Raw genomic sequence first — 19,556 nt, forward strand, 5'->3', positions numbered from 1 at the left:
AACTTTTAATTGCACCATTTTGTCTAGTTGAGTACTCGACAGATAAATCAAACAAGCCCTCAGCTGGGGGTTAATGGTGTGAAAATTGTAAAAGTTCGCTGTTTTTTAAGCTTCTCATAATTTCATAAGTCGTTCAACTTCAGATCAAAACAAACTCGCACAGACATATGCGCCTTGTTGCTAGGAGATGCATGACAGAAGAAAACAAACAAAAGCTGCCTGCAGATACAAATCTCCCAATTCCCAAAGTTATAAAAGATAAACTAAAATCAAAACATAATTAACTGTGTTGGCTGATCAAAGCGGTGCATTTTAAGGAGGAAAGAACCTCTCGACTTTTTGAAGGTTAGACAAGCAAGACATTTCTAGAGAATCAGTGTACGATCTATTTACTATGGCACAAAATCCAGATCATAAAGGCAAAGGCATGTTGTTTTGAGAAGCTTTTCTTGTTAACGGAAGACAGGTACTGAGGCGACGCCGTGTGTAAGATTGATAACTCATATCTTCTTTGTGTTGGTGGACACTTTCCCCAAGGCAATGCAGAGCTAATTCATGAAAGCCGTGTCACATACACCCAACAGACGTGAGCTATCAAGAGCTAAACTAAACACAGGGAGTTTCACAGATGGGCGTTTCTTTTAGTGGAACCAACAGCCTTCACCAAACCAGACTCATCCGAGACCAAAACAATGGGACTATGAGATTGAGAAGAGTCAGCCCATTGGACAATACGCACAGTGCTGATTTCACTCTCGAACTCGAGTCTCTCCAATCTTCAAATCCAGTGAATGTCTCGACTGCCATGCTAACAGATACAAACACTGGATTCTGAAGCTTTTTATTATTGGATTTGCCAATTTAATGCATAATATGGTACAATATAATAAAGATAAGTCAGGAAATGTTGGGCAGAAAAAGGAGCAACTGTATCGGGAAATGCAGCTAACGATCCAAAATCTGAAAAATAATTAATATCACCTTGAAGTCAAAAGAAAAAGAAGACATTGTTTTGCATAAAAATAAAGTATTTTTGTTTGAGTATCATCCAGTCTGGTCAAAAAAGAAATTCTGTATAGCAAAATCAAACCTGATGTATTCTTACAATCGTATTTTACAAATGTACTTTTTTCCCCATTGCAGTATAAAAAAAAAAAAAAAAAGATCAAACTGTAATATTAACATAAATATAAAGCAAAATATAAATGTCCAAAGAAGATTCAATGTAAACGACTAGTATTTCCAATGTCAACTACCAGCAGGAGTTTCATATAGTTAACTAGTCAACAGGTCTAGTTTTAAAGCGGGTACTGAACTGAGTTTACTCGGCACTAGGGGAAGACTGGTAGCATTACATTTATACAGTTTCACTATAGACAACAACACTGTGCTGGATTATCAAATAACACACAGAATCAAAGCAGAACTATTTAAATTAGCAAACTAACACCAACACAGCACGCTAGAAAAGTATTCCACGTTCACGGACATCTCTAAAAAAAGTCACTTTATGATGAAGTGTCTACACTCCATAACCAACCATAAACCATTGCACACAAGACAACAGGAGATGCTCTTACCTTCTGCAGATTGTAAACAGATCACAGTAAACAGAAGTCCATGCACGAGGGGACGTTTCCACAGTGACGGAGCCATTTTGGTTATTCAAGACAAACTCCAGATGCTGGACAATAGTTTGGATTGTAAAGAAGATCTAGACAGTATGCAGGTCACGTGGACATCAGCAATCTGTTCTCCACCTTTCACCATTCATTCTCCATCTGAAAGCACAAGGAAGAAAGAAAAATTAGTGTTGTAAATGGGGAATCATATCACTGTCGACATCAAGCTATTTCAATTTATACCACGCTGAACACTATATCACAAATGTTGAGCTCGGATTTCCTTTGAAACAGTAGAAGCACTGCTGAAATCTGATATAGATTTGCACAGGCCATTTATAACAGACTGATGTAATGTATACCTCGCCTAATTATATGTCTTGTTGATACTGTCAATCCAATGATTCTTTGAATGTTATTGCTAATAATGGTGGCCAATATATGTTTTCAGGCTCTTCTAGAACAGGATTTCCTGCTTGAATGTTGATTATTCTCCTCATATTCTCCATTGTTGCGGCTCCTCTCTTCCCAGTCTGTCAGTAACGCTCTGTTTACTTCCTGTCTCTGTGAAGCCCCTCCTCCTGAAAAGCACACTGTGCTCTGATTGGTCGGCTGAAGCAGTGTGTTGTGATTGGTCAAGCGCTTCGAGTGTGTTTAGGAAATGTCCCGCCCCTTACCATAACCGCCAGTTTAACACACTACTAACTAACTCAACCAGGCCCCGCCCCTTTATTCTGCGTATGAATTATTATAATGGGCAAATAATTGGCCAATATTCTATATCTTACATTAACACTTAAAGATTTAGTTATTTACAAGAAAAAATAATTTATGCATTCAAAATGTACTTTCTCTCTCTACCACCAATAAGAACCAACAAATCTGATGACATCATTCAGCACTTCTATAAAGTACACTATACAGGGGGGATAGTCGTGAATTATTCAGTGTGTAAATATACCAGTGTAAAAATAATTCATTGTAAAAATGCCATCGCAGTTATAGCAAGATAGCATAAAGTACAGCTGTGGAATATAATCGTTTTTATGAATGATTCTGCCTCGATGCATAAATAGACAATAATAGAAATGTTGTTTTATAAATCGAATGGTTACCCGTAATCGAATCGACTCGTGAGGGAAGTGAAGATTCACACACCTCCAGCATAAAGCTAATCATAACCACACACACACCTGACACATTTGAATTCTACACTGAACACATTTGTGACTACAACAGTGTCCAATGCATTTCAAGAGAAGCTGCATACATTCACATACCTAATCTACATCTACATTACACTGTTTATGAAGATTACAGTCAGATCTCTCATATCCCCTCCACTGACCCTGCGTGAGGTAGATAATAATTACTATGGCAACAGGTTCAGTTGATAAACTATTAAAATCGTCTCTTTTGTGTGCGTTTGCTTTTTCCTGTTATTTCATATTCACAGACTCTCTGCCTGCATTGACAGAAGGTACAATCTGAGCGCAAGGTCCTTATGACACACAGTGTCTAATGTTGAAGACAGATGACATGTCACGCTCACTCTGTCTACAGATTCATTTCCACTGACATGTACCTGTGCGCGCGCACACACACACACACACACACAATACTTTCATCTTCCTCAGAGCATTTCCATAATGCACAGGCTCAGCATTCACATTGGTAGGGAATCCTGTGGAAAGTTGCACTTTGAAGTGTGTTTCATCAAAGCCTTTCTCGCCATCAAGTGCACTGATTATTTTATAATGAACCTACATATAAAACATTTCCTTTGCTCTGCAGACGGAGTTGAAAAGACAAAGAAAGGGTTGGAACAAAACGTTGCATACAGCAGACTAAATTTAATTACGTTTCATCACAAATCCAGCTATAGGAAATGTTCTTTCCTTCGCAGATGTACTGAAGATCAGACAAAATTGTTTTTGTGTGTTGTTTTATATATCAAACACTCATATTGTCCAAGCACATTTATTGTTAAATAATAAGCAGGGGAACACTGAACACCGCATAACAGCACTGCAAACTTTGAAGCATCTCGAGGTAGGGATGTCTACGATGATATCCTCGTTGTTTTAACGATGTGCAATCTGACATTAAAATATGGTAAAAATGTCCCTATATGTGTCTTTTAGGCTATATTTATATCATATGATATAAGCAATCACACACATAGTGCTTTCTTTCCAAATGTCAGCATGATTGCAATGCAATATTGATTTTATACAACAGTTTAATAAACAATTAAGTGACTTACATTTTAGACACAATATTGCCTATTTTTGCACTATTTTGCCGACTAAAATAGATCCAAACAAAGCCACGCCAGAACTGGTTTGAGTCTGAGCAACACACAGCGGAGCTACTGAATGAATCAGTCCATTTGAATGAATCGGTTGAATGAATGATTCAATGACTCACTCAATAATGCTCTGTGAAATGAACCTGATCCTGAAATGATCAACCGTTTGAACTAATCGCTTAAATGAATGACTCAACGATTCGCTCATTAACTGTGACTTGCCACCACCTACTGGCTGTTTTAGTTTCATATTCATAAGTATCTTTCCAATTTTAAAATCATTTCAGTGCTTTAAAAAACCCATAAAACATTATTTCTGCATTTGTAGCAGCACTCCTGTCCCTCTGAGCTGTGTTGAACAGTCTGTGTAAACGCATCTAAATGTCACTTCAGATGCACTTCTGTTTCCTCTGCAGTGCAAACATGTATTTTGTTGATACTGGTTTCATTTGATTTGGAAACAGCCCTACAGTCGCTTATTATTCTAATTACATTTATTGATTAAATGTAATAATTTGACATAATAAATGATGCATAGGCTACATGTAATTAGGTAAGAAAAAAAAGGTAATATATGCCCTTATAAAGGTAAAAATGCAGATAAAAGGTAAAAATCTATTTAAAATGATTGGAAAATGTAATGTCACTGCTGCGAACTAACCACTTCTCAAAATATGAATACCAAAAACTATAAGAGTCAGCTGACTACGGCAGTCCCAAACCTGCCAAACCAGCACAATACACACTCAGCAAAATATAATCCCAGAAAATAGCGATATTATTTTTTTGTCATCACACACCCCTAACTAGGTTTCCACTAATTATAAAAACAACATGAACAACATAATGAACATAATTCAAACGTATTGTGCTGCATTCCTCCAATGCCCCTTCCTGCTGTGAGCTTGTTTTCCTCAGGAAATTATAATTGTTTCAGGACATTTTAAGATAACCTAGTATTAGGGTTTTTTTCTAAAGTATCAAAATTGTTCTGTTAATTGTGAATTTCACAAAGGTCTAAAAGTACTTGTGAAATAAGAGTTTCATCATATCGCCCACAAATATTGGTGTTAAAAAATAGTGATTTCAGTATCAGCCAAAATAATCACGATTATGATTAACAATCGAGCATCCCCTACTAGAGGGTTCAGGCTGAATGTGTTTTACTTCTCGTTAATGCACTAAATTAGGAGAATCAAGGCTTAATCATATAAAGCTAATCAGCCTGATCTCCGACTGAGCATTCAGGTGGGAAAATCATTTAGTGCACTGCATTATGGGATTAGCATTCCAAGCATCCCAAAGAAAGAGCGAATCACCGAGTTCAGAGTGTTTTTATGCCCGGCCGTGACCAGCTGAACGATCCCCCACCCCGCTGATCCCGACAGACAGCAGACGTGCAGCGCCGCTCCGCTAAACATGCTTTACTTCCCGTCATCAGTGTGTGCGAACCCTCACACGCCGCTGAGAAACATGCTCGCTTTATGTCTGGAGGCTTAATCGCAGGAGCCAACTGTTATCATCCCCATAAACACCACTTTGTTTGGCAGATTTCAGACTGGATTTGTCCTGACTTGAAATAAAAGGATTAAGCGATTAGCATTGGAGAGCTTTACGCCATTCCTGACTGAGCCTTTTTCTGAGCATGAGGGAGAGATCTGGAATTCACTTCCGCACATGAAACCAGACAAACCAACAATGCAAACCTAATGATTCAATGTTATTCGACCCCGTATTCGACGATGCTGGACATGTCTGATAAAATACACCATCTGAGTCACCAAACCGTGATAATGCAACGTTTCTGGGAATCTAGGACAATTCTGACGAGCTGAACTGGGGTTCGGGACCATTAGCCATTTAGATTAACTTTCCATATTAAATTAATAAGACATTTTTATCAAAGAAATGCTCTTAAAATGAATAGGTGCAGGCAGGAGGACTTCAGATCAAATATGGCTGTGTTTGTGAATGTGACATTCATCCCCGAGCTTCCCGTCTCAGGCTGGAAAGAAGAACACCGAAAGAATGGCCAAGAGTCCCGGTTTCTAAGACGGGCTGGAACTGAATGAACGGGACAGAAAAGAATGGAAAAGAAAGAGAAAAGGGTGGGCGGGTCAACCGGGAAGATTGACAACTAGTGAGTGTCGCTTGACCTCTCAGGGTTCGCCTCCAAGTATTCTTGACAGGCTTAAAGGAGGACAGCATAAAAGAGCTGGAATGTTAATTTATTTTCAATTGCCAGGCCCAAGATGGGAGAAAATAAAGAATGCATACATGCATGCATAGCAAGCGGAGCAGGCACAAATGAGATGTAAAGCTGCATCCAAAATTAAGCTCAAACGCAGCTAAACAAAGACACGGCAAGCTGTGGGTTTCATTTTTGGACACCGCTTGCTCTTCCAAACATGGATGCTACAGTGTTCTGTCATAACAGGGACATAACATCTAAACTGAGATGCGTGGAACTATAAGATGTAAATATAAAATGTATTTAATGTTAATGTATTTAACGTGTGCAGCTAAAAACTTCCCTCTTAAAAAGTCTAAAACATGAAATTTAAAGACACAACAATAAAAGGCACAACAACAAATATCGTCTTCATTTTAAGATAGGAGATGAAAACACAGGAATAGCAATAAGACTTGATGTGATTATTAAACTTCAAAAGGCTATGATTTTATTAAATTAATGAGCGCTGGACGTTTCAAAGTAAAACACATCCGCGTTTCAAACTGGTTTCAAAGCAGTTCGTAATCAACGAACACCGTGCATTTATGCCACTAGATTGCTTATGATTTACTGTTGATGAATTATGACAATGTTTACTTCATGAAGTTTATATTGTAATACGTTGTTTTCAGAACTTAATTCGACGTAAACTCTTGTAACTTTTGTCTGTGCTGTCCTGTCACAGAAAGAACATTAGCGTTATTATTCAAGATTTTACTAGTATTGCCACAATAACCTGTTTATTACAGTATGTGTGTATAAATATTTATAATTACATAATTTAAATAGTTTGAAGCAGAAATATTGAAAAACCTAGTGAGTGCCAACCTTTGCTTGTAAACGTCTCCCTGTATCTTTACATTGACGAAAAACATTATTTGATAATGTCATTGAACTCCAAAAGTTTTTTTGTTTTTTTAATGTACATTTTGAAATGTAATCTTAGGAACACATATGTTCCTTGGGAAAAATAAATCGTCAAGCCCTGTATAATATTCATACGACCCACATTTAAGTCTCAAAAAGACGAAAAAATGTGAAAAAATGAAAATGATTTTTTTTTTTTACATTAGCACTTAAACTAATCCAAAACATCAGTGTGATTTTCATCAGTGTGTCCAACACATGCGGTCACTTGATTATGATCTGTAAATGTAGACTCTATTTGTTCGTCTAATGCCATTGGTTAATTTGCACATTAACATTTTGCTTAATTTTTTTGACGGGCTTCTCCAATTACTGTCATGTTAAATTCACAAACCACAATTATTTAAAAAACAATTATCTGGAGTGGATGCAGTTTCACAACAGGTGCTCTGATAGAGTTTAATTATTCTCAGAGTTGAGGAATGTACGTGCTATATCATTATTATTATGTTGTACTGACAACTAAACTAATTATGCTGCATGTTTACTTAGAGTGGAAGTGTTTATTTACGGCTCCTGCACACTTCAGTTCAAGCCCCTGATTCCAGTTGCAGTGTTCACTACGCCGGATTAATGGCTTGTCGATAAACTACTGAAATAACATTTGGTTTTAAATCGTATTAAGTGTGGTTTTAGTCCAGACAGACATTCACCCTGATCTGACGTGAACCAGTCCAGTTTAGACACTTTCTGCAGTGGCTTTAAATTCAGTCCCATTCATGAGCCCCAGTTCATCATTCATACATTACATTACATTACATTGCTCCACCTGTCGCTGATGGATGTCAATGAAATTTCAACTGTACTAAGCCATTTTATTTACAATTGTGCACTCTTTAGTTACAGCAGGGGAGTATCAAATACAACTGAAATAAAAACAATTTAAACCAAAAGCACATAACAAAATGACAAATTACGCTAAAATGGGTTTTGCTGTATGACAAGCACTTCACCACTAATGATGTCCATCCACAGAGATGTAGTCCGGCACGGCCCTAGTTCCCAAAGAAAATCCAGTCTTCTATTGATAAATACGCAATTGTGTTCACGTGCCTTTATGAAAATCACTCAAAATCTATGTGGACGTTTTATCGTAAAGTATCTAGGGATGCACCGAAATTTCGGCTGCAGAAAATTATCGGCTGAAAATGGCATTTTTGGTTATGGGCCGAAAGAGAAAAACGGCTGAAAATATGAGCACACACACCCGAACACACACCCGAACACACACCCAAAAGATAGGCACGTTTCAGGTCGCGAGCGAACAGCACATTGATTCCTCTTTTGCATCTCTGTGCGCTTGAACGGACACACACACAAGTCAAAACACCCGTTCTAGGCAAGTATTCTGGTAAACACAGTCGGTTGTCTTAAGTGAACGTAAAGAGTTGAGAAAGAAATGGATGTGTATCATTATATTGGATCTGTGTGTTCAGTTTTAAAGTGACAGCAGCCTATACACACCTGCTGCTTATAAACACTTGCTGCTTATAAACACCTGCTGCTAAGTCATTACTGTTAACCACTAAACACAGCTTTAGATTAATCTATATTTCATTTATACAGTGAACACAATAGTGTTATTTTAAATTTAGGCCTAATTATTACATGTCTGTACCTGAACACACTACAGTTAGACCTTACTCTATTTGTTACATTTGTTATACTGTATATATCTATGATGCATTTGTCTATGCCTCCCCCAATGTAATGTAATAAATATAAATATATACAGGCTTGTGTTTTTAAAATGTATTATTAAAATGACTGAATTTCATTTAAAAGTAATTTAATACAATATTAATAATCTAATATCAATACAATTATACAAAAATAAATAAATATTTTTTTAATAATAAAAGTTTTGGTTTTCTGTCAATAGCATCCAGAATTTTCAGTTTCAGTTTCGGCCCAGAATCTTCATTTCGGTGCATCCCTGATTTTAGCATCAAGCTTAAATACCAAATCATGGTATGGAATGGAGATATGAAGAACTTTCTTAACATCTAAGAATGAATAAGCGCTTATGCATTACATTTCACATGAATAATGAAGACACTACTCTTTCAAATGTTCCTTTTATCAATGTTCTGTTCACAAACGCAAAGAAAATCATAATGAATGTACAGTCGCTTCGGCTTCATCGGCTTTGAATCCATGTATTTTATATAAAAAGAACAAAAGTAACTTTTTTGATACCCTTCAATAGAGAAGGGTCTGCTGGCCGCTGGATGGAGTCTAATCCGTTTTCTGGCCCAATCCTCTACTTTCCCCTCTTCTGTCCCCCTGAACATAATTCCTGCTTGTGTCCGTGTCCCGTCCCTTAGTTACCGCATAGAGAACAAGGAAACGCAGCGGTTTGAGAAACATGCCTGGTCCCACTCAGAAAACTAATCATTCAATGATTCACAGTCATTTGCAGCATTATCTACTATTTGGTTCTTAGTATAGTCTGTGACAGGTCAGGAACAGAGCATTATTGTTCTGGGAAAACAGACCAAAAAAGGAAGCAATCAGCACAATTCATATTTAGCCGGCTTGAATCTAGAGATCCGTATTTATATTTAGTGTAGCAGACCTTTCTTTCATAAGAAACCCATGAGCGTTTAAAACACCACCACACCTTCTAACTAGACTAGTTCTGTGACCAAAACTGGTGAAATTCACTCGCAGAGCAATTAAAATGACTCAATGACTTTCATCTGAAGAGTTGCAGAGTGAAATGAACCTGTTTCACAACTGTAAGCGCCGATTTAAGAGCTTTTCCAGCTTGAGCAATGCAAGCCGAGGATGGATTATCTGGAGGAAAACAGGTTACTGTGAACAACTACATAAAATAAACCCTTAAACATTTCATTAACAGACTTTGACATGCTAAAGAGGTGGCAGTGATAAGCACAGCCTACATTTCCAAGAAAACGCACCATACTGACAACAACGCCTTCCTGAGAGATGTCTAACGCAGTCTTAATGCTGGAACATTAGGGTAAAAAAGCCATGATTGTGTTCATTTGTTCGATAAGATCCAATACACCAAAATGAGAAATACTCCTCGACTGCAAAAGCAAGTAAGAGTAGTGACCCTAATGGTCCACATACTCTATATTATTTGAAAAAGCATGAGGGAAATTTGTTTCACAGCAAATAATCCATAAAAAAATAAATGTTACTATAATTTCCCCATTTCACGGAGCTGATCAAACGTTCAGAGGCATTCATGATAAAGTGTTGCGACTGTCTGAAAAGTTGAACTTTTGATCAAAGACACTATTTTGTTAGTATCCACTGATAAAAATTGCTGAGTATTTTTTTATACAAGTATTTATTTTATTGGTTATATAAAGCAATAAAGAAATAAGTATTTTGCAGCTTGCGCACAACGCTGCCAGAATGATGCTCAAAAGGACATTTATAAACACAATTTACAATCCTCTTGAGCCACAATAAGATATAATGTGTTGTCTGCGATTATAATGCACAAATTACTTCTCAAATCCAATATAATTTCAAGTGTATGTTACAGGTTTCAACCACAAGCAATCTCAGGCGTTAAACATCTTGTAGTGCAACAATATTCGATACCCCATTTTTATGACTCGCACCATTAGCAAATAGCTTTGAGCATTCTTAAGAGCTCATGATTTCCATAATTAAAACCCTGAGCAATCAGCAATCATGCTTGTGCTCGCCTGGCTGATCAACACACTCGCTTCACAGCGCATCTACGGCAAGACCGTCCAGCCTGTTTAAAATGGAGCAAATCAGAGGCAATCAAGAGGGAGGGAATGAATTAAACACCACAGCCATGTGGCTTTCTGCATCTGTGCCAGGAAATATTGGATAAAAAAAACAACAAAGGAATTCAAAGCACAATGAAAACAAAAAAATGCAGAGAACAATAATTACCAGGCACAAATGCTGCAAAATATACATCTGTTTTAGAGGAATTAAATACACCACATCTGCAGTTCTTCTCTCTTTTTCTGTCAGGCGGTTTCATAAAGGTCCTTCTCAAAGCCTTTATGACAAAGATGATGATGATGATTCATAACCATTTGGCAAGAAGCACATCAGGAGTGTCATAAAATCATGTGCCACGCATGAACACATGTGCTGCCTTCCACCAGAAGAAAACCTGGAATAAACGGCGCAGACAAACGACTCTCGCATCATCTCGACCGGCGCTCGGGACACCGCGATTAGGGTCGGCTATCGAGAACCGGCTCCGAAATCCCCAAAACAGGAGATTCGATAAGACGCACACACTCTTATTTGTGTGCATTTTAATGTAACTTTAAACCATTCAAGCACGAGACGCACAGTTTTCTGTGCTGCACACACACACACACACACACACACAGTCTGTGTAGAGCGCGAAACTGAACTGAAATCTGCTGTACAGCCGAAACAAACTTTGTTGCGTTATTTTCCTCTTAGCACTGTAAAGCTGCTTTGAAACAATCTGTATTGTAAAAAGCGCTGTATAAATAAAGGTGACTTGACTTGCGCGTCTTTTTGCACTTGAATGGACAAATACACACAAAAACATCCTCGCAAACACAAAGAAAACGTGTGTGTAACAGTATACTGGATCCGTGCAGCTCTTAAAGTGACAGCAGCCTAATATCCCTGCCGTCTCTATAATAACACTAATATTCCTATAATAACACTAATAATCCTGCTGCCGTCTCTATAATAACACTAATATTCCTATAATAACACTAATATTCCTATAATAACCCTAATAATCCTGCTGCCGTCTCTATAATAACACTAATATTCCTATAATAACACTAATATTCCTATAATAACACTAATATTCCTGTTGCCGTCTCTATAATAACACTAATATTCCTATAATAACACTAATATTCCTATAATAATCCTGCTGCCGTCTCTATAATAACACTAATATTCCTATAATATTCCTGCTGCCGTCTCTATAACACTAATATTCCTATAATAACACTAATATTCCTGTTGCCGTCTCTATAATAACACTAATATTCCTATAATAACACTAATATTCCTATAATAATCCTGCTGCCGTCTCTATAATAACACTAATATTCCTATAATATTCCTGCTGCCGTCTCTATAACACTAATATTCCTATAATAACACTAATATTCCTATAATAACACTAATAATCCTGCTGCCGTCTCTATAATAACACTAATATTCCTATAATAACACTAATATTCCTATAATAACACTAATAATCCTGCTGCCGTCTCTATAACACTAATATTCCTATAATAACACTAATATTCCTATAATAACACTAATAATCCTGCTGCCGTCTCTATAATAACACTAATATTCCTATAATAACACTAATATTCCTATAATAATCCTGCTGCCGTCTCTATAATAACACTAATATTCCAATAATATTCCTGCTGCCGTCTCTATAATAACACTAATATTCCTATAATAACACTAATATTCCTATAATAACACTAATAATCCTGCTGCCGTCTCTATAATAACACTAATATTCCTATAATAACACTAATATTCCTATAATAACACTAATAATCCTGCTGCCGTCTCTATAACACTAATATTCCTATAATAACACTAATATTCCTATAATAACACTAATAATCCTGCTGCCGTCTCTATAACACTAATATTCCTATAATAACACTAATATTCCTATAATAACACTAATAATCCTGCTGCCGTCTCTATAATAACACTAATATTCCTATAATAACACTAATAATCCTGCTGCCATCTCTATAATAACAGAAGACAAAGAGAAAATTATCACTGTTCTTGACTAAATAACTTTTGCAACTATATTTGTAATGTATATTTTATTAAAAGTGCAGTTATTTTACACTTGAGTAGTTTCTGAACCTGAAAATCCTAAAACACTGTTTGTTTCAATCGTATCTTTGTTCAGTTGTATTATTTATTATTTATTATTTGTTTATTTATTCTTTTTTTGTAATTACTGAGTGTTTACTTGTATTTAATAATGCTTGAAATATATATTATTTAGTTGTTTTTGCTATGGTTAAATCCATAGACAAATGTTCCTTGAGTAAGGGTTCTTTAGCATGTTGATTTTTGTTCATGGTAATAAGACTTAAATGTGAATGTGAATATCTGATGTGTTATTTATTTATTTATTAGAATTAAATTAGGAATCGATAAGCTGAATTGGAATAATTAAAATTACAACGATACCCAACCCTAATAACGATCTCAATTTAACAAACAAAAAAAGAATCATACAGCTCTAGTTGAGTATTTCTCTGTCATGTAGAACAATATTACATATAATATTCTTTCTCAGCCTTGAAACTTAACCTTGTCCCGATGTAATTATCATAAACGTGCATCAGTCGACTGATGGCTTGAATGAACAGTTAGTCACGATCAGCCCTAACTGAAACAAACTCAACAGATGTAGCATTACCAGCTGCTGTGTGCATCCTCACAGCTAAACAAATAAATACATAAATAAAATTAATTAGACATTCCCACAGAGGTATCCACACACATTACGCCGCTATCCTGTGAAGAGCCTGTGGTCTTTCTCTATGCTAATGTAGCGTTTGTTGGGGCCGGTGGAGAGGTCTCACCGGTCAATGCTAATCCTCTGATAGATGCGGCTACGAGACCTTTAGCCATTCATCAGCCTCCAACTGGACGAGCCTCACCAACACATACTGCACAACGCAACCGCCCATCCGTCACTCTCGGCAGCTCAACAGGGTGCGATTAAAACACTGCATGAGGACTCATGTGAGAGCTCATGCTAGGTGTGCAACACAGGTCCTGACACACAATGCCTTAGTGCAGGACTTAAAATGTCAAGACTACAGAAGAGAACAAAGGTGAGGTTACAATTCATTACCCAACAAACTGGAAGCTTGGGTTTACACTTGAGTTTCTCTGTAATTCCCCAAACTCTTTTCACCAACAAGATTTATTAGTCTTCATACGTTTGTATAAAGAGTTGTTTTAGCACCAGTGAAGCGAACAATATTAATGTATACTGACAGTGTGTAATGTAAAGCGTTTTAAGCACAACTTATACTATATTCACGTAAAGCAGTATTATATAGCAAATCTCAGCTGTGTAATTTTGTTTATATCATCGCAAAATGCAACTATATTAATTCCCAGCTCTTTATATAAAGCTGTACATATACGTATGCCCAATTTTATATAGATAAACGCATAAAAATCATAAATGCCTACTCGTGTAGGGTAATTTATAGCAATCTCAACTGCATGATTGTATCGCCAAAAATGTAACCTATATTACTATCGCCCAGTTCTAATCTGCGAAACGTGACTATAAGTCATGAAGGGATTAAGATATTATAAACATCAGCATCATGATTTTCTCTAAAGCTGCTTTGAAAATATGTGTTTTGCAAAAAGCGCTATAATAAATAAAACTGACTTGACTGACACCTTCACAGACACAGAAATGTGAAACAATCCATGCTTATTATTTCACTGTATTCATAATAAACAAGATTAAAGATGATTATCGAGAGATTATAGCAGTTTCATTCTGTTCTGAGGTTTCTAATGACTGCTCACAACTGATTGCAAACACACACACACACACACACACACACACTCACACACACACTGCTTCTTCAGGGTCATGTCTCCTTCATTAGAGAAATAATGAGTGACAATGGCCATGTGAACAGTTTGTGTTTCCCGTTAGGAATCAGTGGCGTTCAGCGCCGTGATCCACCAGTCCAGCTACAGCTAAATATAGAATTTAATGGCCTTTGTTGTTTGTACACAAACAAAATGGGGAAAAGGTTGTATGATTATCAATAGCTTTTATTGTTGCTCAAAGAGCACACGTGTACCTCTTCAGATACTTGAGCTCTCTGGCATATGCAAGAATAAAATAATGGCTAAAAACCATTTGCATGAGCAAAATAAGATTTGTGAAAGCATGGAAAATATTTTCCCCACATTCATAACGCATTTGCATTTGTTTAAATATAAAAATAAAATAAAAACATTGTTTGTCTAAATAATAATTTAAGGGTATAAAATGACATACTGCAAAAGCTACTGTACTGGTAACTTTCCATGCTGTCTTTTGGTTATTTAGCAATATTAATATGAGCTGTATGATATGAATGTAATTTGTTTGGCTACTGTTATTCTCTATAATGTGTGCTATGTCCTGAAATTTAGTTGATTTGAAAATATTACACTTTTATTTCTGTACCTGAAAAAAGTACAATATCCAGATTATAGATTAAAACTGCTTAAACATGATGGTTAAGTACAGTTATATTTCTGTACATTTAGAAAAGAGCATTAAATTGCAATATAAATTGGCAAACTAACTTTTCAGCTTCTTAAGGTTTCTGGCATATACGGAAAGCATGGACAATATTTGCACCACATTCACAATGCATTTGCTTTGGAGTTAAGTATAAAACAACAAAAAACATTGTCTAGATAATAATTTAAGCTCATTAAATTAAATACAAAAGCTACTGTACTGGTAACTTTTCATGCTGTCTTTGATTATTTAGCAATATTAATATGAGATGTATGAATGTAATTTTCTGGCTACTGTTATTCTCTATAATGTAAAAAAATGTCAGTTGATTTTAAAATATTATTTCTGTACCTGAAAACATTATAAATTAAAACTCTGCTTAGACATAATGGGTAAGTATGGTTATATGTCTGTACATTTAGAAAAGAGCATTAAATTGCAATATAAATCTGACAATCTGTCTTTAGGTTATGTGCACATTTCTGTTTGTTTTGTCATTTACATAATACACATCTGCACTGCAAGACGAATAAACAACGTTCAGGATTTCTTCCTATTATGTTACTGAATTTGTCACATGATTTAACTTCATTTTAGTTCCAATAATTATTTTAGATAATGTGTTACTAATGTAGTAACTGCGTTCAGTGCAACTGTGTGTGTGTGTGTGTGTGTGTGTGTGTAGTGTTATACAGTAACTATCCATAAAAACACATTTTAAAATGATTTCTGTGTAACAACACATGATAGCGTCAGCTTGCTTACATGCATCATGAAGTCTAAATAGTAACTCAAGAAAGACACAAGACTTTCTAGGACAGCAGAAATAAGATACGCCAAGAACTTGAGCAATCCAGATCATTTCTGTGGGAACATGAGCAAACTACAGAGATCAATCTCCATTCATCCGCTTTATGGACTGAAACAGATTCAAAGACCAATTCCGGGAAATTGTTCATTTAGACGTCAAAAGTTGTCGAAACATATGCAAGTGGCAGGTGAGGAAATCACACATTTGTCAATTCATAATACTAAAGATAAAACCCATATATGACATCCATTCATTGTGCGGTTTAATATGAGAAACGTTAAATAATAATCAACATTCCTTATGCATGAAGTAGTCAGAGCAACAACTGAATTCTCCCACTGTACAAAACATTATTGAACTTTTCCAGATGCTTCGCTCCTCATCACACACACACACACACACTCACACACAGATCCATACCATTTTCTCCACAGACTGCGAGCACTAACCTCCTTCTGCCTTTCGCCCCGAATTCTTCAGCCATTATTGCTTTCGACAGACAAAGTCTTTTGGTGGATGGAGTCAGTAAATACTGGTAAAAGAAACCAGTGGTGTAATATGATATATCTGAATGCTGTCTTCATGTTCACATGCATGCATGCTTTCTTCAGCTTTAATTCGACAGGGCAGAGCGGAGAACTTGGCAAGAAGCGAGTAAGGGGACGGGATCAGGAGAAGGACCACAAGCCGCCGGGACTCACACAGGGATGTGTTGAAGACTACAGTCTTAAGACTGACTACAGTACTGTTTCAGCAAGCCCGTTTCACACCATCAGCCTCATGTAGAGTGTGAAACTGCATTCAATATGAGCCACAACTCATCAGGTGTAACAGAGTGTGATCACGATCCAATCAATAGCCTGATCATTACGCTGAAGTGCTGATAGGGAATCAATCAGGTGTTATCGAAACAGTCTATATACACCAGATCACCGTTACATCAGATCACTATATACATCAGATCACTATCAGAGCATTATATACATCAGATCACTATCAGATCACTATATCAGATCACTACATCACTATATACATCAGATCACTATATCAGATCACCGTTATCTCTGTAGAATCACACTTAGAATAGTTTAACCAAAGCTTGCACCAACTATTGGTAAGTAGAATCTAGACAAATAACAAAGGATTTTTTTTAAAGTCCCCCTGTGGTGTAAATCCAGCTTTTAATGTTGTTTATATGTCTATGTGGTGTTTTTAATCTGCTTTAACCATGTGTAAATTCATAAGTCGACAGCATTGCTGAGTATTTTCTCCTTAAAACTGCAGTGAACCAAAGACAGTCTCAAAAACACGCTTTGAAATCGCTGGTGTTTCTGACGTCACAAACTACCTTGTAACCAATCAGATCAACGTGTGATCATCAACCAGTGGATCTCTGAGCTGAGTGAGTGAGTGGAGGCGGGGCTCATTTGCATACTAAATGAGGCAAGGGTGTCGAGTTACATTCAAGATATTTTAAGGCATGAAGTTTTAAATATGTCATTTTGGTGATCAAAGATGAGTTTTAAGGGATAAAATGATTGACTACAGGGGGACTTCAACATCGTCTTCAACACTTTGGTGTTTCTTTTTGGACGCCAGAAATGGATGGTAGAAAGTTACCACTGTTTTACTGTAAAACTACAGTTTACAGCTTGATTGCTTGTATGGTCGCCCGGCTCTAAGGCATGAAGATATTAACATCATCATTTTTGGTGAAGCTGCTTTGAAACAATGCAGAGGTGGACAGTAACAAAGTACATTTACTTGAGTACTGTACTTAAGTACACTTTTTGAGTATCTGTACTAGGGATGGCGAAAACTAAAAATTTTCTTGACCGACCACCGAGCCTCATTAGCCGGTTGAAACCGGTTAACCGATTAGTTTAAAATATGCTACGCTATTTGAAATAATAGCCATTTCGAGCCGCGCCTGCAATTTCGCAACTTTTCGCATCTCTCTGCCTCTCTGCCTCCCGGCCCTTCCACTCACGTCACTTTTTTTAAATCCCCTACAGCGCGAAACATGAGTCCCGCAAACGCGGCGCCGAGGAGCTTGTATGTAATCGGACGGAGGACAAATGACTCCTTAGTTTCGAAATGGTTTGGGTACAAGGTGATCGCGTTGAAAATAAAGGCGTTTGTCTAGCGTTAGAAGCTCATTTGAAACATTGCCGCGCCTCATTTAAGAAAATGACAGCTCCGAAGAGACGCCGCTTTAGTTTGAGGTATAGTGCTAACAATAATAAAGAAATATGATGACCATCATCACCTTACATCATAGATGATGTGCTACTACTGTATTTAAGCACTGTATCACACAAGTTGCAACTTACATCTGTGTCATTCTTTTTGGTGAAATGGTCCCACACACTACTTTTCTTTGCACGCTTCATCCTGTCGTCTGCCCTGGCTCTAACCTCGAGTGTTTTAGCCTGTAGCCTTTACTTTTCGCAAACCTTGTGAGCGCGCGAACCCAAGCGCTGTGACCCTCGCGCCAAACATTTTTATTGGTTTATTAAGTACAAACAGGCGAGTTATGAAAAATTGAGTGTGAGGGATTTGTTCACTTCACACAAAAAGATCTTGGAATGAGATGGCTAACTGTAGTAGCGTTAAGTCCACTGTCTATAATAGCCTAATTTAGAGATCACTTTTTTTTTAACCGACTACCGACAACTTTGATCGGTTAACGTTGATACGGTCAACCATCGGTCAAACGGTCATCGGTTAACATCCCTAATCTGTACTTTACTTGAGTATTATTTTTTCTGGAAACTTTTTACTTTAACTTCACTACATTTGAAAGATAAATATCGTACTTTTTACTCCACTACAATTCTGTCAAGGTCCTTGAGTAGAAAGTAACATCAGTTAGTGGATGATTTTGGTTGCAGGGGTTGCATTTTGGTTGAAAATAAAAGTCGGGTTGACGTCAGAACCCGACTGATGTTGGTTTCTGATGTCAACCCGATTTTCATTTTCAACCACAATACAACGTCTGTCCAACGTTGGAGATCAACGTCAATCTGACATTGGATTCTGACATAAACCTGATTTTCATTTTCATCGTTGGGTTTGGTTTTCTAAATGCGAATTTTGTCACTTTTTTGGAGCACCCTTGCTTATAGATAACAGTAAAGCTAACATATTCATACTAAAAGCCAAAAAACTTTAAATAGGGCAATATTTGAGGGAACAGCCATTTGGGTGTCGGAAACCATTGTGGACGTTATTGAGTGCATTTATTCAATCTCACATTCAATCCCACTACTGGAACTGTGTTCTAGAAATAAATTTGATATTGATATGAGGTTAGGTATGCAGGCATAGATTCAGAGGCATACGGTAGCCTACTTACATACAAC

General features: G+C 36.8%; 1 protein-coding gene across 2 annotated transcripts in view; it reads right to left on the reverse strand.

Annotated features, from left to right (window-relative positions):
• Window positions 1-19,556, reverse strand: part of adgrl2b.1 (adhesion G protein-coupled receptor L2b, tandem duplicate 1) — a 117,456-nt gene that overhangs the window by 94,133 nt on the left and 3,767 nt on the right. For both annotated transcript variants that reach the window (XM_084120587.1, XM_084120586.1), the window contains exon 2: window positions 1,581-1,781. In XM_084120587.1, coding sequence (XP_083976713.1) covers window positions 1,581-1,656 — 76 coding nt within the window. In that variant the 5' untranslated portion in view covers window positions 1,657-1,781. The remainder of the gene's footprint in view (window positions 1-1,580; window positions 1,782-19,556) is intronic.

The sequence above is a fragment of the Abramis brama genome, assembly GCF_963993115.1.
Source record: "Abramis brama genome assembly, chromosome: 7".
Classification (NCBI taxonomy): domain Eukaryota; kingdom Metazoa; phylum Chordata; class Actinopteri; order Cypriniformes; family Leuciscidae; genus Abramis; species Abramis brama.